Source organism: Protomyctophum bolini (assembly GCF_963924005.1).
Source record: "Protomyctophum bolini genome assembly, chromosome: 17".
In the NCBI taxonomy this organism is placed as follows: Eukaryota; Metazoa; Chordata; class Actinopteri; order Myctophiformes; family Myctophidae; genus Protomyctophum; species Protomyctophum bolini.
In genome coordinates this window covers 32,458,122-32,480,621 of record NC_137878.1, presented here as the reverse complement: position 1 = coordinate 32,480,621, position 22,500 = coordinate 32,458,122, and the positions used below count along the sequence as shown (strand labels likewise).

Genomic DNA, 22,500 nt, shown 5'->3' with positions numbered 1-22,500 from the left:
CTGTCCTGATGTGGTTTCCTCCGCCATCAGTGTCTGAATGGGTGAATGTAAGGTCTATGTAAAGCACCTGGGATAAAAGGCATTATATAAATGCACCATTTGCCATTTAAAAGTTAAGGGGGAAAAAGAAGCTGGCAGTGGGGGGATTATTTATTTATTTACCCTGGCAGTTCCACAAACATGGGCCAATTGTGTTCCTACAAACGCTCTGCGAAGCCGGATGTGCCGCGGTGGATCTAACCCACAGTCTCTGTGGTGGTGGGCATGCAGGGACTGTGCCATCCCAGTGCCTACTGTATGTGTTTACAGGTTAGGGTTAAACATTTTTGTGTGGGTTCCCACTTGACAAATCGAAAGAATGGGTAGATAATTGATACAAATTAAAAACTAAGCTATGATGACTAAAAGGGGTTAATAGTGGAGGAATAGTGGAGAAGAGTCTTGGTAATGCTTGGTTGTGTGTGTGTGGGACTGTGGTTGTCGCACTCTTACCCGATCTACAAGCAGGTTGCGAGCTTGTATGTTCGCTATTTTTGGCACACAGCTAAGTATAAATCAGTCATCATCACGACGGCATCACGGCCCACCGAAATGAATTTCAGTTGACTAAATCAACTAGATTTAGTTGACAGTCATCTGAAACATTTCAAAAATATGACTAAATCTAAATGGAATTTTAAATGAAAATGTGCTGTCAAAATGAACAAAATATTTTCAGGCTAATGTTCTTCTCAGCATAGAGATGTAAGTGGTTAATGTAAAAGACGAAGATTCCCCCCCGCCCACCACACACACACACACACACCTGTAGTAACTCTTAAAGAGTATACTGATACTCGTCAAAATCCACCCGTTGTCTGCCATTGACGAGTGTACTCATCAATATGTTTTATATTGATTAAGTTAGATTGTGCTCACATGCAACAGAGATAGAGACAGGCACCCCCCAAATGAGACTGCGGCCCCACTTCTGGTCCGTGTACTGCAGGCCAGCCATAGAAGCCCATTGAAATTTAACTGTAGTTAGCCTACTTTTAAAATAATACGAAATTAACTGAAGACTATTTCATTTAAATGAAAATAATATGTTTCCAAATGTATGGAGTGTCTATATGTCAAATTCTTGTTTTCTCAATAGAGGATGTGTTTCACATTTAATTTACATGGATTACTGCTTACCCATAATGTTAACAGAACAGAGGGGAGACGGAAGGCAGAGAACCTGTCACTTTTAATGACATCACTGTCCTTACGAGTGCCGACTTTGAAGAGGGGAATTCTCAATAATACAACCCGATCCCTATATTTTATATTTACCGTATATAAATGTTCTGCCTATACCGGAACTCCGACGGTACATGAGAAATTAAAATGTGTGTTTTACCGTTGTTGTATTAACTTGGCTGAATGTAATATAAGGAATAATATTAATAACCCAACTAAATGGAGGAGTGACATATCCAGACATTTTCAACTACCTATAGTGAATTCTCCAGATTAGTATTAATAATTAGTCTTTTAGTCATGTTTGGATAATTTTCCACAAATATATAGCATATAAAACGAAACACTTAATGTATCTGGGTTTTGAAAACCTCGTCACCCTATACCATGTCACCACTTAAACTGTACATTTCCAATGCTAGCACTTTTGACACACTGACGGAGCATATTATAGTTTATTGTGGGTTGTATATTGAGATGGCAGGCGTGTGACATTAAAATGGACAAATCAAACATTTGGGACACATTTTGGGATCGATGAACCAATATTCTCCAGCGCATGCTCCATGCTCGCCCACCCCTCTGTAGGCCAGAAAGCACGCCGGCTGGGCCAGGCTACATGCTCCATGCTCCATGCGCGCCCACCCCTCTATAAGCCAGAAAGCACGCCGGCTGAGGCCAGGCTGCATGCTCCATGCGCGCCCACCCCTCTATAAGCCAGAAAGCACGCCGGCTGAGGCCAGGCTACATGCTCCATGCGCGCCCACCCCTCTATAAGCCAGAAAGCACGCCGGCTGAGGCCAGGCTACATGCTCCATGCTCGCCCACCCCTCTATAAGCCAGAAAGCACGCCGGCTGAGGCCAGGCTACATGCTCCATGCGCGCCCACCCCTCTATAAGCCAGAAAGCACGCCGGCTGAGGCCAGGCTACATGCTCCATGCGCGCCCACCCCTCTATAAGCCAGAAAAGAACGCCGGCTGGGCCAGGCTACATGCTCCATGCGCGCCCACCCCTCTATAAGCCAGAAAGCACGCCGGCTGGGCCAGGCTATTATATGGCTAATACTGTTGACACTGGGCCGATATATCGCTGTATTCCTCTGTGATGTCATTACGATGCCGTTATTGTGTGTTTGCGTAATGCGTACACATGCACAAGGCTTCTTCTGCCCGATGCTAGGTGATTTACATGCTAATCCATTCTATCCTGGGTGGTATGAAATTGATCAATATGGTAGATATGAAAGCCATATGATCCCTTCTGTGTGTGTCTAAATATATCAACAAATATTTACATAATCACTAAATCTCCACGGTCTGACGTGTGTGTGTGTGTGTGTGTGTGTGTGTGTGTGTGTGTGTGTGTGCGCGTGCATGCGTATGTGCGTGTGTCTCAGTCAGACACAGCCAGTGGACTGAATGATAATTACCCCCAATCCACTGGGGGTTTGGAACCTGAAATGCCTCAATCTGTTTCCTGGACGACGAGAGATGGAACATTACAGCGTGCGTGTGTGTGTGTGTGTGTGTGTGCGTGCGTGTGTGCGCTTGCGTGCGCACGTCTGTGCGTGCGTGCACGTGCGTGGAGAGAGAGATTGCCAATTAGTCTTCCACTTGATGCCCCGCCTCTCATTTGTCTAATGGATGAAGACTTAAGCCCCCCACCCTAAAAGCACGCACGCATGCACGCATGCACCCGCATGGTCATTGATTAGCTTAAGTGTTCCTCCAGGCTTCCATCCATTCTTGTCATTGGTCTCCCTCTCTCTCTCTCTCTCTCTCTTCCTTCCACGTTCTGTTCATCTCATTGTGTCTGTGTGCTTTTAACAAATGGCGTGTTCATTACAGACAAGAGATGCATTGCTCGCACACACACAGATGCACACACACACACACACACATGCACGCGTGCACACACACACACACGCACAGGTTTGTATTACTGTACTTTTTCAGACTTTATTCATGCATTTTTCTTTTATATTGCCATTTTAACCGTGAGCCTAATCTCTCAAGAACAGATTCCGAGCTCCGCTACTGAATGTGTAGGCAGGGGCATTCAGAACGTGTGTACATTGTTGTTAGTGGGAATGAAAACATACAGTAGGCCCCCCCACAGGAAGAGGAGGACTGACCATACGGGCCAACATCCTGTTATCCACATTATATTTGACACTGACAAATTCAAAGGAAGCAAACAGCAGAGGGTGCTGTCTTTCCTTCTTTTGCATATGGGTTTACAGATTGCCATGAGCCTAAAGCCAAAAAAAATAGCGGATCTCTCTCTAATCCCTAAGCTTTTTTCAATAGTAAGCCTAACAACAGAAAAGAAGAATTAAAAAAAATATATACCGGAAATATCTAATTACCTTCCTAATTTCCCTTTAGTTTTTAAATATCTTTTCTGCGTTTATACAGTGAAGAACGACAGGAAATGGGGAGAGAGAGACAGAGAGTGACACAGCAATTGCCTTTAAAGGCCTATGGGCTGTATTTTGCGTGTCTTAAGTACCAGGTCTTATTCCCTAACTTGAGTAAACTAAAGACCTGGAGGCGTGGTCAATGCTCTTTGGCCACTCAGAATAGCCAAATGGGATTGATCACGCCTCTAGGTCTTTAGTTTACTCAAGTTAGGGAATAAGACCTGGTACTTAAGACACGCAAAATACAGCCCTAAATGTGGTACTGTATATGTCTTAAATTGATATAGTTCACCCTGAGCCAATATCATCAAGATTCATCACCATCATTTTTCGACCACGGTCGAGATCATGGATTCCACAATGCTACGCCAGACTTCCCGGTCCTTCATTGCCACCCCCAGTTCCTGCCTACTGAAGCACCGGTCCTCCATTGCCACCCCCAGTTCCTGCCTACTGAAGCATGTGTCCCTAGCGATGACATCAGGGAACGACAGCTTTCTACCTCTGGTCCGCCCTGAGGCAGGACTCCAGAGAAGAAGGGAAGATATAACCTCATTGTCAGCTCTGTAGCAGTGGCCGGCAAACTTCTCTCTTCTGGATCGGACCAGTGAAGAAACTAGTGCTGCCGGAATTGTCCAAAAATTACATTTGGATATTCGTTTTAAAAACCCACGTGGATTCGAGCAATTCGACCCATTCAGATTTCGGATTTCAATTCGAGCCATTTGGATTTATTAATAATTATATTTACACCAATACAACCTGAGACATAACATTTAAGATCGCATTGCTGGCGCAACTCTCTCTCTCTCTCTCAACACATGCATTCTCCCTTCTCCATTAAAACTTCACAGACGGCCCCGCCCGCCCTGTGCTCACTACGCAGGCTGCGCTGCGTCTCTCTAGGTCGTCCTCAGACGAGCCCTCCATCGTCGTTTCCAGTCATCTCGGTTCTCCATACATCCGGCCAGTTCGTTGGTACTTTGCACTCCTGCATCGCGCTTGAGTACATCCACGTATGTTAGCGCGGGGCGTCCTCGTGATCGATGCCCGTGCTCTGTGTTTAGAAAGAGTACGAGGCAGCTGATTTATTCTTTAATGTATGCCGGTGTCGGCGTGTCGCGTGGCAAATATAACTAATCTACAAGCTCACAAGTCACAACACGTCGCTTACCCATGGCACCGTCTCGCGAAAACTAATAATAATAATAACTAAAAAAATATATATATTATTATTTTTAATTCGAACCTTAATTTTATATATTCGGTTATTCATTAATTTTTTTGATTCGAAAATATATTCGGATATAGAATATTCGTTGGCAGCAGGGGCGTGCACACGTAGACGCTAAGGGGTGCTTGAGCAGCCCCTAGTGGCCCTCTCTGGACCAACAAGCCCTTTTGTCAAGTCCATTTGATTTTTCCTTGTTTTGTATTATTTGTACGTGTATAGTATGTGGCCCATGGTGACATCGATCAATTCTGGATTAAAAGCTTATAATATATTTATTTATACATTTGTCATGATGTTGTATGTGTCCGCATCCAAAAGAATGTGTCACTCGATCTCTCGGTTCTGCACTGCTGTACTGGAGAAGTATATCACTGAGGGCAGGCAAATTTGCTTTTTGTAAGCGACTTCGTCATTCTGGGCTTGTGTTGTCTGTAACGTCGCTTGGGCTTGTTTTTCCATACCTGGTTGCTGGTTTCTCTCTCGAAATCTGGCGTGTGTGTGTGTGTGTGTGTGTGTGTGTGTGTGTGTACTATACGTGGTGACGCGCAAGTTTGTTTCTGTGTGACTAGTGTCAACTGCTCCAATCCAGCACAAAGAACAGTCAGAGTAAGTTGTTGAGTCCAATGCATATTATGATCCCATTCCCACCGCCGCCACGAACGTATGCTTAGCTTGATGCTAACGCGACCCCCCCTCTCTCTCTCTCTCTCTCTCTTTAACATGCGATAGAGAGATGCCTCTCTCTCTCTCTCTCTCTCAGCAGGGAATGCTTCAAATTGACATTGGTTGTTCAAGTTAAATTGATGTGTTGATGTTATTATGATATTTACCATAGGCAATATGCCAATATTGAAAAAAGTTAAAATGACCAGAGAGCAGGCTCATCAAAAATGTACGTTAGGCTGTTTCTGCTGTGCAGACCTGTTTTTGACCCGAAAATAATGACTTTATAATCGGAAATAACCGATTTTTTTCGTTGTTGGCAATTGGACCCCTCCATCTGTGAAGTACTGGATACGGCTGTGTGTGTGTGTGTGTGTGTGTTAGAGAAATGTTTTGTTGCAGCTGGTGGTTCCACGCACCAGATAAGGTGCCCTTTTGTTTCACTTGAGCACCTGCCCCTCAAAGTGTCTGTGCACGCCACTGGTTGGCAGCACTAGAAGAAACACGGGGAAGGTTGCCGTATATTAGATTAGTCTCTTGGGTGGCTCTTCCAAGACAGATTTTGCGCTCTCATTAGAAGGCGGGTGTAAGTGCCATCCAAAATATTATAATTTGATGACCAAGTCTCCATGGGTTGAGTAATCGCTAGGAAAAAAAGTCATTTTGGAGTGAACTGTCCCTTTAGCCACTAGGCCATTGGAAACCCATTGTCTATTTTGTAATAGACATTGGGCGTGTGTGTGTGGCGTCATTTTCCCCTCACGAATATAGTATTACAAACAAACACGCACCAACACACGCACACACACACACACACACACACACACAAGCACCCACGCACATCAGCTGATGAATGGTTGTTGATAGGAAACATTGAGTCACTTCAACTGATGTCAGGTGTTTTTGGTGTTGTTGTGAAGTCCTGTTTAATTTCTCTCAATTTACCATGTCAACATGATTACATCATCTTTATTGTCTCATCACAGGTATTAAACATTTTAATTATTTCATGAAACAATGGGGAGAAGAAAATAAAAATAGCAGATCTACAAGCTTGTGAGCTAATAGATCTGTTATTTTTAAATGGCCAAAATATATATAGGGCTGATTGGTTATGGTCAATGTATGTTTTGTAATAATAATCAAGTATAGCATTTGCCTGTGCAGTGTAGTAGAAGTAAAAGTACTGAAAATTGGAAATACTCAAAAATACAACTACTCAAATAGCTCATATATTTACTCAAGTCAGTACTTGAGTAAATATAATGACTTACTTTACAACACTAGTGGGCAGTGGCGGCAAGTACCTGAGTCCTGCGGTAAGACATGAAAGTGTGTGAGCAACGCACGCACGCGCATAAACACACTGAAGCGGTCTCCCACTGAGATGGAAGATGATTTAGTGGTCCAGCACATGCGCATGTGCACTGTGCACACACACACAAACACCATGAGTGCTGTGTGTTTCTTCATTTTTCTCAAACATAAAATTGGTTCAGTTAGGAAGGACAGGGAGACCTTGAGGAAGTGTGTGTGTGTGTGTGTGTGTGTGTGTGTGTGTGTGTGTGTGTGTGTGTGTGTGTGTGTGTGTGTGTGTGTGTGTGTGTGTGTGTGTGTGTGTGTGTGTGTGTGTGTGTGTGTGTGTGTGTGTGTGTGTGTGTGTGTGTGTGTGTGTGTGTGTGTGTGTGTGTGTGTGTGTGTGTGTGTGTGTGTGTGTGTGTGTGTGTGTGTGTGTGTGTGTGTGTGTGTGTGTGTGTGCGTGCGTGCGTGCGAGAGAGAGACTGCTAGTCTAATAGACCAGGGACTTTCAACTGATTTTGACCCAGGGACCGCCATCCTGACTAAGAGCAACCTGGGGACCACATTGTGTGGGGTGGGTCCATCATAGACCCACATGACACGACACAATAGTGGTGGGGGTTCATGCACCATTCCAGGCTAGTGAGAGTTAGAGGAGTTCTTACTGTATGCTGGTGTGTCTTATATGGAATGTGACAGTTAGAAGAGTTCTTACTGTATGCTGGTGTGTCTTATATGGAATGTGACAGTTAGAGGAGTTCTTACTGTATGCTGGTGTGTCTTATATGGAATGTGACAGTTAGAGGAGTTCTTACTGTATGCTGGTGTGTCTTATATGGAATGTGACAGTTAGAGGAGTTCTTACTGTATGCTGGTGTGTCTTATATGGAATGTGACAGTTAGAGGAGTTATTACTGTATGCTGGTGTGTCTTATATGGAATGTGACATGTGGGCATACCATAATCACAGAGAGGAATGAGACATACTCCAGTCACTTTAGTTCAGAGGGCAGGTGTGTGTGTGTGTGTGTGTGTGTGCCTGCATGTGTGTGTGCGTGCGTCCGTGCGTGTGCATCCAGCTAATGCTTGTTACACGCATCAAGCTAAGGCAATTATGTTTATGCACTGCACTGTCAAATAGGCCTGCATCTGGCTTACCGGTATAGATGTTTGTTCAAGCTGTTGTTCATAATTAGGCTACACTTGGTTGGTGGTTGTGTGTAAAACACTTTTTTATTATGTTTTATAAATATATCACTTCCAAACTGAAGATTGGCCAATGATTATTACTAATATTGTCAGCCAATTACAATGTCACGTTACCCCTGTGATCATGCGTAAGTAAGTCGGAGGGGAAAATCATGTTTTTGCAACAAACGGTTATATTCTTCGCACTTGACTCTCTTGAAAAGTAACTTGAATATATCTCTATAACGCTTTAATTTATGTCTTTATAAACGATTGTAAAACGATTGGTTACGTAACCAACAACAGCCAATTAGCTGCTACAAACGTTGTGCAAAGCTCGGCCAATCACAGCGGAAGTTTGATTACTCCCCTGGAAAAATAAGAAAGTGTGACAATAAATAATAATTATAAATGGCCAGGGACCACCGGCATGCTGGTCCGTGGACCACTGGACTATAGAGTCTAGCACATTGGTTTTCAATCGGTGGTCCACGGAGTCTAGCAGCTAGACTATCAAACTGCTGTACTTGTCAGTCACAGCAAAGACATACTAGTCAGTTATGTATTACTATACTGGGAGCCGAACCAGTAACTACAATCTTTACTGGTGGCCGTCAAGCCTCTCCTCTCCTCTCGCCCACTTCGATAACCTTTGATAAAATTACCGACGTTAACACATGGTGCGTGTGCGTGTGTGTGTGTGTGTGCGTATGCATGTGTGTGTGTGTGTGAGAGAGAGATCTCAATTGTATTAAGGTTTCTAATACAATCGGGCATTAACCCTAAAACCTATAAACTCTTAATAGGGTGTCTAATCCTAACCCCATTCTGAATCTTCTTTGAATTGTAACCCTAACTCTGTTTTTTTTAACCATAAAACCACCGTTTCTCTTGTTTGTGAGAACCATGACAAATATTGTCCTCAAAATGTCTGTAGACTTACGCACACACTGTACACAGTTATAGAATAGTAGTGTTGTTCAATCACAGGGCGCCTGAGCGGGGCTCATTTGGGTCTGAATGTCCCCACACTATTGGGGATAATGCCTTGTCTATATATGTATTTATTTGTCCTGACCGGCGCTGGTGCATGCCATGGTCTATCTACTGTAGGACATTTCCATTTTGCTGCGCAATAGTCGTGTGTTGGCTGCATACGTGCAGTTCTGCAGTTTCTCTTAGTCTCAATTCGATCAAGCTGTCAGACGGGCTAAAACACAACAATGTGAGTTTGTGGTTATGGTTATAGTATATGGTTATATTCATGTAGAACATGTATCTGAAAGAAATAAACACAATTCTAAATGTGGCAACTTTGCAAACAGTGCAAACTATAGGCAAACAGAACAGTATAGTAAATGAATTAGCACTAAAATAAACAAGTATATTAAATACGTTGTGGTACACTCAGTGAGCTAAATAACGTGTATGGTGCATTTATGCACAGCTCAATTAAAGTCTCTCCTATATCATTATTAGACGGTACCAGTGCAATGGCCGTTTTTAGCCAAAATGTGCAGATCTAAAAGCGTGTAGTCTGCGTGGTCTCTCTCTCTCTCTCTCAATGAGTCATTACATCAGTGTGTCTGTTAATTGTCTGTATAATGTCCCTGTTTACAACACGTGCGCATAATGGCAGTCCTGACAATAAACACCATCTTGTTTGTGTGTGTGTGTGTGTGCATGCTTGCGTGTGCATGCGTGCGTGCGTGCATGCGTACGCACTCACAGACAACAGCAAATGACTGATCAGGCCTTAGTCATCACCACTTCACAATAAAATGCCATCTGGACACAGACTCCGTGTAGAATGTTAAAATGGCAAATAAAAGCTCTCTTAGGAGTTTAGTTCACTTGGCTGTTGCAGCATCAAACAGAACAAAATTGTGTTTGTGTGCGTGCGTGCGCTTGCATGTGTGGTGCTAATCTCAAAGGATACTCCACTCCATATCTTTCAAATCTCATGGCGGCGTCACATTTTGGACTATGACTCTTGGAACTGCAGGCCGTACTTTCAGACGGGTGTTGTAAGTAACAAAGTATAGTATTAATGTTGTAAAATAATTGTAGTGGAGAGAAAAGTACAATATTTGCCTCTGCGATGTAGTGGAGTAGAAGTAAGTAAGCATGGAAATCATTTTGTAAAGTAAAAGTACCTCAAAAGTGTACATACTGTAAGTACAGTACTTAAGTAAATGTGCTTAGTTATTTTCCACCACTTTTCGATACGAGGTTTCTGTCCCATAGCAACAGATTTTGTTTTTCTCTCTCTTGAAGAGCCAATGAAAACAAATTTCCCTGTGTGAAAATCCAGTCTAATCTGAGCTTGGTTGGGTCATTAAGAGCTCAGCAGCGTGACCTCATGTTTCACCATGTTTACATGTGAGGTCACCATTCATGAAAAGATTCAGGTTGAGGTCAGGGTTCAGTGTTGTTGACCTGGACTAGAGGTTGTTTAATGGTCAGGACAGGAGTTGGGTTGCGTGCCGAGCGAGCGTGCGTGTTTGCGCGCGTGTTATGCTTCATGTCTCTTCTAAATGAGTTGTAGTTCTGTTTACTTTTGTTTGAGCCAAACTACATTCCCAGCGTCAGAACTGATAGGCTGCATTCCACACTGTATGTGTGTGTGTGTGTGTGTGTGTGTCTGTCCGTCTGACTGACCTCATATACATGAAAAAAAATCTTTGCGTTCCTTCTCAACCACTCAGAGCCTCCATATAAGCTTTCTTTTTTCTCTCTTCAACGAAAATAACCAATTTACATACATACTGTACATACTGCATGTAAGCCCCCCCCACCACCCCCACCCGAATAGGGTACTCCAGGACCACCACGCAGTCATCTAATACAGCGAGACTCTTAGTTTGAAAGCCATTTCACTTGGAAGAATCCGAGTTATTACGATTCTAAAAACTGCGTCCCCATATAGACAGCATAAGCCATGAGTGCGTACAGAAAACAGTTGCGAACCGTAAATCAATTGATATTAAAAAGGCGAACTCGGTGCAGAGTGAGTTAATCCCATGCCCAAAATAGTTACTGTAGGTTAAAAGTGGTTAAGTAAAGTATTAACAAGACTAAATAATAACTACACTGGATCAATTGGAAACACAGGTTATCTTTTTCCCGATTTCCTGAAAGGAACAGTCTTGTACATACGCAGTTTGCACTTGACAGCGACAATATGGGCGGTAATGGCCCTCTCGAGTGAGGTGAGGTAGATATTGTTTAATTAGTTTGTTCATTAGTTCTGCTGTCTGCAACACCTGCGTCGGCATCAGGTGGTCTCCTTGGCAACTGCATTACATGTGAGACAAAACAATTAGAGCTGACTTATTATAATTGCTAAAGGAGCACTTGACGTATTTTCAGTCTTTTTGTCATCACAGACGTGATAATTTTGTTGAGAAAGACTAAGGTCCTTGATATTTAGTTAACTAGTAAGACTAGACTAAGGCCCAAACTACACCAAAGGGAAAGTATTTTAAGATAAACCACACCAATGCAACTCCTTGCAACTCAATGAGTTGCATTGGTGTGGTTTACCTTAAAAAAGTGTTTTGTCCCAACGCAACCCTTTGGTGTGGTTTGGGCTTTAAGGGCTTAAGACTAAACGGTTTCAGATGACTAAATAGGACTGAAACGAAATGGTGTGTTCAAAAGAATAAGACTAGGACTAAATCAGATATTTCTGTCAACATTTACATTACCATAAAGCCTTAAACAACACCAATGCAACTCCTTGAGTTGCATTGGTGTGGTTGACCTTAGAACGGTTTGGTTGCAACTTGCAAGGAGTTGTGTGCAACTGGTGTGGTTTGGGCTTAAGACTAAAATATTAGATTTTGTCGACGAGACTAGACTAGACTAGACTATTCAATTTATCGACATAGCATAAAACAATCAACCACCATACACTATATGTACAAAAGAAAGCAGCAGTGAATGACACCTCCTTTAGCTGGGAAATTACATTTATCTCCCCTTGTGCCAGTGTGCATTTTGACAGCAAATTCTGATAGTCATAGTCTTTTGAATAGTTTTTTATTTCGTTTAATCACATTTTAGCCATCTGAAATGTTTCAGTGTAAATATCATTACATCACTATTGTGTACACGGTGTGTGCACGTGCATGCACACGTTCATTCACACTGTTCAGCCATCTGCTTCTGTTTGACTGTTACAGTAACCTTTAAATCCTGTTAACCTGTTAAGTAGCCCACACACATACACACACACACACACACACAAAAACACACACACACACACACACTCACACTCACATGTGCGCGCACACACACACACACACACACACACACACACACACGCTAGAGCCTGCCCGGTGCCAGATTTGTGGGGTCTTATGCCGATACCGACTTTGGAGAGTCAAGCTTCACAATTATTCATACATTACAAAAGAAGAATCCAACATTTGTCAAAGGAATTTAATAATAATTAAAAAATAATCAAAGGCATTCCACGATTTCTTGTTTGGCACTAAATTGTTATGAACCTTTATGAGATCATTTATTTTTCTGGGATTCCTAAGCGTATACTTTTAATTCAATTGTATTTATTGGACTGGTTGTTTCATAATGATGTTGGATTATGCTGCATTGTAAGAAAGAAAGAAAGAAAGAAAGAAGTGAAAATTGCCGAACCAGGAAAAAATGAAGACATATTTGCAAAACGTAGAAAACGCAGAGTAGTCTGAGTCAGAGTAGTAGAAATTAAAAATAAATGAATAGAAAAGAGCTGCATTGGTTGGTTGGGATTCAAGCCCTGCTGTGATTGGCTGAATTAAATGGTTATAGTGGTTGGTTTTCTTTAGAGAACTAGACTCAAATTACAACTACACAAAATCAGACGCTCGTATGCAGAGACAAGTGTGAGGTCACAATAAGCAGAGAACTGACCCCCAAATTGTTATGCACTTGGTCACAGACTCCCACACACGCACGTACACACTACACACGGATGCACGCCAGCACACACACACACACACACACACACACACACACACACACACACACTGTTGTCTCACACCAGTTGACCGATCAACCAAACGAGCTAAAAATACAGCCTGATTGGCTGACAGACACCATCAGAGGCGTGCTGTGATTGGTCGCCCCAGACAGATTAATTGGCCAGGGAGAAGGTGTGATCCATTGCCATGGAAACCTGGCAGAGACAGACAGACAGGTATACAGACAGACAGACAGACAGACAGACAGACAGACAGACAGACAGACAGACAGACATGTATGCAGACAGCCACATATGCAGACAGCCACCTATGCAGACAGACACAGATGGAGACAGACAAATATGCAGACAGACAGGTATGCACTACGCAGACATACTTGTCTATACAGACAGACAGACAGACAGACAGACGCTACCTGGACATCTCTCCTGTTGGAATGGAAATCGACACACACACACACACACACACACACTGGTTGTACATTTTCAGGACAATTGAACATGACCTTTGCCCTGTCTGTGTGCTTAAAATAGCTTTCCATTAAGCAGTCGTTTCACTATAATCTCCAGCTTGTAACATAAATAATTGAGTGCATTTTTTAAAGCTAAATATAACATACACGTATTGTGCATGTACTGTAAGTAGTATATATGAAATATGAATGTACCATGCATATAGTATTATGTTTAAATATTAATATATCATATAGCATATTGTTGTTGTTGAAGGTGGGGTGCAGGGGTCATATGTACGAGATCTACAAGCTCACGTATTGGCAACTTCTTGCTATTTCTGAACCATTCTTAACCCATAAAAACTGGTAAAGTCAGATTTTAGCTATATTTATGAGTGTCACAATTTTTTTCAAAAATAGCAAATATACAGTACAAGCTCATGTGCCACGCTATGAGCTTGTAGATCTGCTATTTAATTTAGGGACACGTTGGCGCAGTCGGCAGCACTGTCACCTCGCAGCTAGAAGGTCCTGGGTTTGATTCCCGTTCCCGATTCCCGTTTTGATGCCCTCATGCATTGAAGGAAGCGTGAAGTCAATTTGGTGCTCTCCTCAGGTTGGCTCAGGGACAGTAGCAAAATGTGTGAAAATGTGAAATCTTTGCTTCTAGGTTGTCCCTGGAACAAAATATATTTTGAGTTGGGGGTCCACGGTCAAATACATGTAATTTTGGGGCGACTACCTTGGCATGAAAAGGTTTGAGCACCACTGATATAGAAACATATAGATTTTTCAGAAAGTGACGTATCCAACACTGTCCGCAGAAAAGTTATCAAAAACAGCGAATAATACAAATAAAACATAACCCGGGTAACTCGTGGTCGGCGGGGAAAGAGGTCTTTATCAATGAACTCGTGTGACTCGGGTTCAGCAGATGGGTTAAGTGAAGTACAGTATTTGTGTGTTTTATGAATATTGACAAAAAATGTAAAAAGAACCACCGCTCATCTGCTGACGTGAGGTGCCGCAGTCACAAAGGGATTATGAAAAAAATAAAGGGAAGCTCCGCGCACTCAGCTTTCGGTCTACTGACCACCTTCAGGCATCATTCATGAATATGATATTTTGTGAAAAATGAAAAAGCTTGTGACTAAATAATAACCAAATGATTACGTAAGACAGAATGTGGCTGTCTTACGTAAAATATAAATACATATTGTAACTTTTTTGAGGGCTTTTTTTTTACTGGCTGATCACCCCATAGCCCATAGTGATGATTTGATTGGCTGAGCAACATATTGAAGATTAAAGTCAGGGCAGAAAAGTGATTGTTGTAGTTTTTTGCCACTCAGTAGGCATTCCTGCATAACTTCTGAGTTTGATGATGATGTCACGTGACACGCGCATACCCTCTATAGTCTGCTCGGCAACGCACTAAAAAGAAACGGTACAACTGTGATCAATGTGGAAAAATCTTCACAAGAAACAGTAAATTGAAACAGCTCCCGAAAATTCATAGAAGAAAGGAGTCAGAATGAAAGAAAAAGAAAGAAATGTTCCATAGACTGCTACGGGACGAGGTGTCGTGTGTGCCGTGATTGTGTTTTTGAGGTGACAGTAATTCAATAGACACCATGGTGTGGTTGTACCATGTCTTTGTATTTAGGGTTTCTTCCTGGAGGCTGAAATCTTGACAGTCAAACATGCCAATGAAATAAACAGTGATATAGTGACATCACAACATCATCCCCTCCCCTAACCCCTAACCCCCCTTTATCATACGACAACAGCTGTTGGTGCTGCTTCAGTTCAGGTGGGTCACCACCCACCAGGCATACTTAATTAACTGGTGGGCGTGTCCACATAAAAACCACATTTTAACAAATACTGTACACTTTGTGGAAAAAATGTCTTCCTCCTTATAATAATGATACCTGATGGTCATGTTTTAGGGTGGAAAACAATCACTGCATTTTTTTTTTAACATTTCCTGAAATTATTTTTGGACATATCAAGGTTTCCAAAGAGGTTACATGAAATATTCATGTCTATACATAGACATGAATACAATACATGTATTAACATATAATATATGTAAAATATTCATATGTTGTATGAAATATTCATGTTCATGTCTCGTTTCAGATTCTCTGCTGGAGGTCATTCTGAGGGGGTCCCGCCCCCGCCGCCATCACGCTCTCTTCTGATAGGACGAATCCGCCTGTCCGTCACAGTCTCCACATGTAAGTGACACTGTCCTTGTCATGTTTATCCCATTTTAGGCGCGAACCCCTTTTGGTGTTAGCATTACGTTATGCTTTAGCTATTTAAAAATAGCAGACCTACAAGCTCATAGCGCGCCACCGAGTGGCGCGCTACGAGCTTGTAGGTCTGCTATTTTTGAATAGAAGAACGACTGACATAGAAACATAGCTTTTTCAGAAAACTGTCAGGATGTAGAAAACATGTTTAGAATCTGATCTCAGGTCAGAATGGGTTATTCATGGTGTGTGTTCCTCTGCTTCCCTTGTTCGGTCAGGTCGTCCCTAATTGGATGGTTTCTCGTTAATGATTCCCATTAGCTCGTTAGGGAAGCACACGCGCGCGCACACACACACCCACACACACACACAGATCATTTGGACCAAATTAGATCAAGTTTGATTCAATTAGATTCCATTCCATCATTTAAATTGAGTGCAATTTTCACCAAACATCCATCAATCTTCACTCTGCTGATTCACTTAACCCATTCATTACTTTACTGCCAGAATTGTTTCAGTCTGTAGTCCCTTCCCTGCCGAGGTCTTTTCAGACGGATATCTTACTTTGAAGACCCCAAATTCACAACCCCTGAACCATGAACCCCCTGAGCCGTGAACATCGCCGTATTGATCAAAAACCTCAATCCGGGGAAATAATCAGAGATGAAAAGCTTTGAAGATTTCAGTTAACATGGCAGTGGACGAGGGGGATTATTTTTCACTGACGGACGATAGCCTAGCCGAGCCTTGCCTAGCGACGGAGAGCTAAACAGACGGTGGAGAACTACTGATTTAGAAGGCGTTTGTGGCATCGGCCTCGGCTCTTAATGGGTTAAGGACGAATGAAAGACGTACAAGCTAATGGATGTAAAAGGAAAACTCTTGTGTCTGCGTAATGGACAACGTCCACTCTACACCTCCGAAATAGCTCCAAATGGATGGTACGTAATGGATGGACTGCAGTCACTGCACACAAGTCAGCCTGTTGTGCTCTTTTATGTTAAGCTGTACTATTCTGAAAGAAGTGGGAAGTAGAGAAGTAGCCTCAAAGTAGAAGTGTCTTTGTACTATGAAAAGGTTACCTGAATATATTTGAACGCCATTGCTTTCCTCAAGTGCATATGACGTGAGCTATACTTTAGTTTCAAGTTCACACCCAGGTGATTTTCTTTCTTAGGATTTAAACGTTTACTGGAGTAAAACATATCTTTCAAGTAAGACATCTGTACTTTAACTCAAGTATGACTCTCATGTGTGTGTGTGTGTGTGTGTGTGTGTGTGTGTGTGTGTGTGTGTGTGTGTGTGTGTGTGTGTGTGTGTGTGTGTGTGTGTGTGTGTGTGTGTGTGTGTGTGTGTGTGTGTGTGTGTGTGTGTGTGTGTGTGTGTGTGTCGATGATAAATGGCATGATGCTGGTAGGAGGAATTTAATGAAATATGATGAAATACAGTATCACAGCACACATAATACGTACGCATGCACACACACACACACTCAGGTCTGGGAGGGGCTGAGCAAGGCATGTGTGTGCATGTGTGTGTTTAACACGGTAAGCATTTAAGAAACAGTCGGAGGTCTCCAGCAGCAGTGTGCTGCATGTGCGTGAGAGTGTGTATGTATGCTGTATGCTTTAGTGGGAGAGGAGAGGAGGAGAGACAGAGTTGCTCCACACAGAGGTATACAAAAGATGGTGAATCCTATGAGAGACTACAGAGACCATTATAGATGATTCTCTCTGCGGAGGTCAAACAGGTCACAGCTGGAGAAGTACACAGACTGGATGTAATGACTCTCTCTGTCTCTCTGTCTCTTTCTCTCTCTCTCTCTCTCTCTCTCTCTCAGTGCGGCGTCAGTTCAGCCAAAGCTAAGATATGACAAGGTGACGGTGATTTGTCTCGGGTATAGCCCAGTTATTTGCGTCTCAGTTATTTGCGTCCCTATTTTCCTCAGGTATGTGTGGGTAGTTGCCGATTTTGTGGGGGCATGTTTTCCACAATTTCCTAGAAATATTAAGTCGAGTGTCTTTGAGACTGGCCCCTGCCAATTTGCCATGAAGCTTACATGTCAGAAATGTGAAACAACAACATAGGCCATACACTGTCTGTTTCAAATCAAATTAGGCAGCCTTAAAGCCTTAGCCTCCATGCCTGGAGCTTCACTGCTAGCACTGCAGCCTTAGCAGGAGCATTTATTTACCTGTACGCTGCTGGTGGTGGTGGTGTTATCTGGGGGCTAGAGGCTATATCTGGGGGCTCAATAAACCACGTCGTCACTAAATAATAACGTCTGCGTTTCCAAGGCAAACTCGTCACTGACTCACTGTCACAGTGTTCTTCTGCTGCAGGGGCAGTAGCAGTTTCTTTTCCCCAAGAAAGGGATGTTGTAGTCGTTTCGTTTTCATTTTAGGTTTTAGCCTACTGACAGCAGCACAATGTAAAAACAATCTCATTCTCTCTGCCTGACAGAATGTTGAAATTGCGCGCCTGCTGCTCTCCCCTGGAATATACCATATGTTGAGATACATGTTGTGGGCAATATAATAATACCTTGTGAAAACGATAATTTTGTTCAAATTTGCATTTGTAGCTATTTTACTGTAATTTAATAACAGAATAATCAACACAGATAGACAAAGAGACATTCATTATACATACAGATTTATTTTAATAAGTAAGTAAATAAGTAAATTGTATTGTTTCCGCTGGAGCCAAGGTATGGCAGCTGCCGTATCCCTGCCATACCCCTGCGTTCTCTCTCTCTCTGTCTCTCTCTCTCTCTGTCTCTCTCTCTCTCTGATGGAGGGGAAAGGAACTGGTTGGAATAACGTGTTCCTTTCCATGCGCTACGTCCAACCAGGGAAATTCCCCCCTGTCAGGTGTAAAGGAGCAACTTGGACACTCAGGCATGAAGGAAGCATGAGTTCAAGTCCGTTGCTCTCCCCATGTCCCCCATATATGGGGACTAGGTTGGCGGAGGGTGTGTAGAGCCCAGGATCACATTATTGACACAGGGGTGAAAAAAGGGTTACAAAATCGTGGGATAAGAATTATAATAATAAAGCAGTAGTTCTCACTCTTTCATGATTTTTCAAAAATAGCAGATGTACAGTACAAGCTCGCAGCGCGAGCGAACAGGATACAGGATAAACGAGTGAAAGAGGAAATGAGGACAAAGAAATGAGCAGAGAAAATTGGAACTGGCACGCAATACAATAGTCGCTGATAAATGGGTACTCTGAAATTCCAAACTCACCTGAGCATGTATTATAAAGGAGCACTTTGCCCATTTACACCCTATCTTGGTATATAATTGGTCCACAGCCCTCCCCTGGGACACAGAGGGAGAGCACACAGAAATGGTGCCATCTGGGCATTAGTTTGGGCCAATTATATGAAGATAAGGTTGAAAATGGCTGAAGTGCTCCAAGACATTATAGACCTGTATAACCCTGAAAGTTTTGAGAATCAATGCTCTATTAGCCAACAGGTCCTCAGCCTACTGTATTCATAATATTTGAACTGAGGAATTGAAGGAGTGAAAATAGCCGATCTACAAGCTTGTGAGGCGTTGTGAGCTTGTACATTTTTGCATCTTTCTTATATAATTTGACCATTTGGCCAATGTTTGACCAGTTATAGTGACACTAAAGAATTTGGTCTGAGCGTGCCGCAAAATGGTTTATTATTATTACTAGAGTGGTGCCCGGGGGGCCAGTGGTGCCCGGGGTGGTGCCCGGGGGGCCAGTGCCCGTGGGAGCCTGGGCGGGTGCCCTGTGTGCGTGCCCAGGACCACCTGGTGTGCCCGGCTGGGTCCAGGGACCACCGGGCGGCCTTCCTACCTACGGGATGGCATTAGTGGACCAAAGGAAACGGCGCGGGGTCCCCGCGGCGGCCGACCCACCGCCGGGTTGAGACCTCCGGGCAGGACCCCACCAGTTTACCTGTTAATGGTTTCACACCCTGTTGAACTCTCTCTTCAAAGACCTTTCAAACTTTCCCTCACGGTACTTGTCTGCCAGCAATTTATCATTCTGTTGAGCTGGTCAACTCATTGTGATGTCAGAAGTGATGTCATCAGTATCCCCTTTTATGCCCAAATTGCCCATATATGGAGTTCTTTGTCAGGCATGCCCAAATATGGAGTCTGGTCCGGGCAGAGGCCTTGTGATGTCAGCTGTGGCCCGGGCAGAGGCCTTTTGTGGCGGTTCCTGACAACCGTGGGTTATTACTTAACTTAAGACCTGGAGGCGTGGTCAATGCTCTTTGGCCACTCAGAATAGCCAAATGGCATTGATCACGCCTCCAGGTCTTAAGTTAAGTAATAAGACCTGGTACTTAAGACACGCAAAATACAGCCCTTAGGATTTAGAAGACATATTTTTGAATCGGCCTTGGGTCTTAATGGGTTAAGATGTTTTTCAGGGATGTTTTTCATGACTTTGAAGAAGACGTTTAAGTGATGCAACGAGAGACAGCGCTGGCCTACTAAACTGAAACTAAACCGAAAACTAAACGCTGCTATAGGTCAGCCTCCGAGCGAGGAGCGTCTGGGATCTCAAGGAGGAAAGGGAGAGCCGGGCTCACGCTGAAGGTTCAAACTCCTGGCTGGAGGAGCGTCTCAGAATAGACTGTGATGACGTCACGTCTGCCAGAATTAGGGCAGGGAGGAGAGAGAGAGGGGTTTATGGAGCATCCATCAACACTCCATTGATTCTGTCTGAGCTGGATACAATATTGATGGACACAATGGAACATTGACACTATTTAGGCTTGTGTGTGTGTGTGTGTGTGTGTGTGTGTGTGTGTGTGTGTGTTGGGCTGTGCATGCTTGAGTTTTTTTTATTTTTTGTCAAGTGATTCTCAACCCTTTAAATTTCAAGGACCGCCAGTTTGATATGTAATTTCCTTTGCTGTCAGTTGTTGGTATGAAATTTTGGAAACCTAGGCGTTCAGAAAAAGGCCTACGTAGGGCTAGCAATAATGTGGGGGTTACAATTCATCTGTCTGAGTCATATATATGCCATAAAGACAAGCAGGTGCTTAAGAAAGCGTCATCTATTAGAGAAGACAGCTCTCAGCCCCTGAATCCTGAATCTGATCTCTTGTCTTCCGGCTGACAGTTATAGAGGCCATTGCAGGCTGTGACTAGAAACAATATACAAATTCTCATTTATACCTACTGCTATTGGTGCCATCGTAAGCAGTAGGAGGTAGCTGTTGTAATTATTATTATAAATTTTCCTTTCTTTTGTTTACTGGAATATGGTCGTGGTCGGCTGTCCACAATTTATGGAGGTGGGAGGATGGTACTATATTATTATCTGGGTCTCGTGACCATGTCTATGTTATTGTATGTTTACTGTGTTTTTAGAGCCTGTGACATAAATTGCCCAGTTTGAGACATAATTATTATTAAACTTGACCTTGGCATTGGCTGCAGGATTGCCAATAGTGACAAAATGTCAAACAAATGTCAATGACTGAAACATGAACCTAACTGAATTAAAGCAGCAGCTGCTTTCGTAAAGTCTGAAACTGGCTGATGTTTCTGATGTGACAACAATTAAGGCAATGAGCGAGAAAAAAAATCAGTTTCTGTTACCGATACCAACATAAAACGAGGCACGTTTAAGCATCCACAATCTGATCGACAAGCTCACAACGCGTTGTCAATTGGCTATTTTCAGCGAAGATACCCCATATAGAGCCCTGAGGGTCTCCGCTCAATAGTGTAATAGGGCTTAAGTGGTTCATAAAACAAGACAGTGCTAATATGGGTGTGGCTTCTGGGTGCTGAAGAGAACTCCATGTTTGAGGTAACGTGACGTTATTGTGGACGATGTCTTTGTCATTGTTCTAGATATATATATACTGCGAGGCATACCATAAATACATCCATATTTAGGCAGAATGTTCCAATGAACAAAAATACCTTTTGGTGGAATGCCTGGAAAATAGGTCCATGCAAAAAAAAGATCACACTTGTGTGAATTGAGGGGCACCTTTGGCGGGGCACCCAAAGTAGGAGCGCTCTATATGACCAATCTTGACAAGGTCAAAACCTCAGAGTGATTGATCCTGAACATCTCTCAGCCTGGTTTAAATATACAGATCAAATGTTTATGATGTAACAACAGATATTGAGTAGGCTGGAAGAAATGGGAAGCTGTTGAAACTAATACAATAGCATTTCCTCTCTAACCAGTATATTTACTGTTATAATGATAATGTCACCTCCAAGGCATGACTTGTGACTCCCGCATCCTATTAGCTAGAAAGCAGCTAACAAGACAAAGATTTTAAGTCCTTATTTCCCTGGAAGTGATGTTTATACAGCCCCCAGGAAAGGAACATTCTTTGACAGCCTCAGCCTCTAAACCCATCACCATCTGTTGCTTGCCAGTCCTATTTTACACAGAGTATTTCATCTCTCTCATAAATCAGCAAGTCAGATTCATATCCTGCTGCGTTTGTGAGTCGGCGTGTGCGTGAAGACGTCACTTCCGCACTGGGTGTGGTTTCGCTTCCTGGCGGAGCCTGTGGGTGCTTCCGTGTGCAGAGCCATTTCCTTGGATATGAAGGTGCTCAGGTCCACCTCGTGGAGGCCGCTGTTGCTGCGTCTGCGGCGCAACTCACCAGAGTGGCCACCGGCGGCCACTCCCACGTTTCTGCTGCCACCCCTGCTTCCATGGGCGGGAGACCCCGGGGCTCCGGAACACACAGTGATGCTGGCCATGGCCCCGTTCAGAGCCTGCACTGTGACAGC

The 22,500-nt window shown here is 43.2% G+C and overlaps 2 protein-coding genes across 2 annotated transcripts in view; one reads left to right on the top strand and one right to left on the bottom strand.

Moving 5' to 3' along the window:
* LOC308331724 (semaphorin-6C-like) overlaps positions 1-22,500 on the top strand; it is a gene marked incomplete at its 3' end in the record, with an annotated part of 69,670 nt that overhangs the window by 21,731 nt on the left and 25,439 nt on the right. Inside the window, exon 2 of the mRNA XM_080787215.1 lies at positions 15,619-15,716. The remainder of the gene's footprint in view (positions 1-15,618; positions 15,717-22,500) is intronic.
* The window catches only part of LOC308331726 (HUWE1-associated protein modifying stress responses-like), a gene marked incomplete at both ends in the record, with an annotated part of 894 nt that continues 582 nt past the window's right edge, over positions 22,189-22,500 (bottom strand). Inside the window, one exon of the mRNA XM_080787218.1 lies at positions 22,189-22,500. This exon is cut by the window's right edge and continues 582 nt beyond it. Within this exon, the coding sequence (XP_080643344.1) occupies positions 22,189-22,500 (312 nt within the window).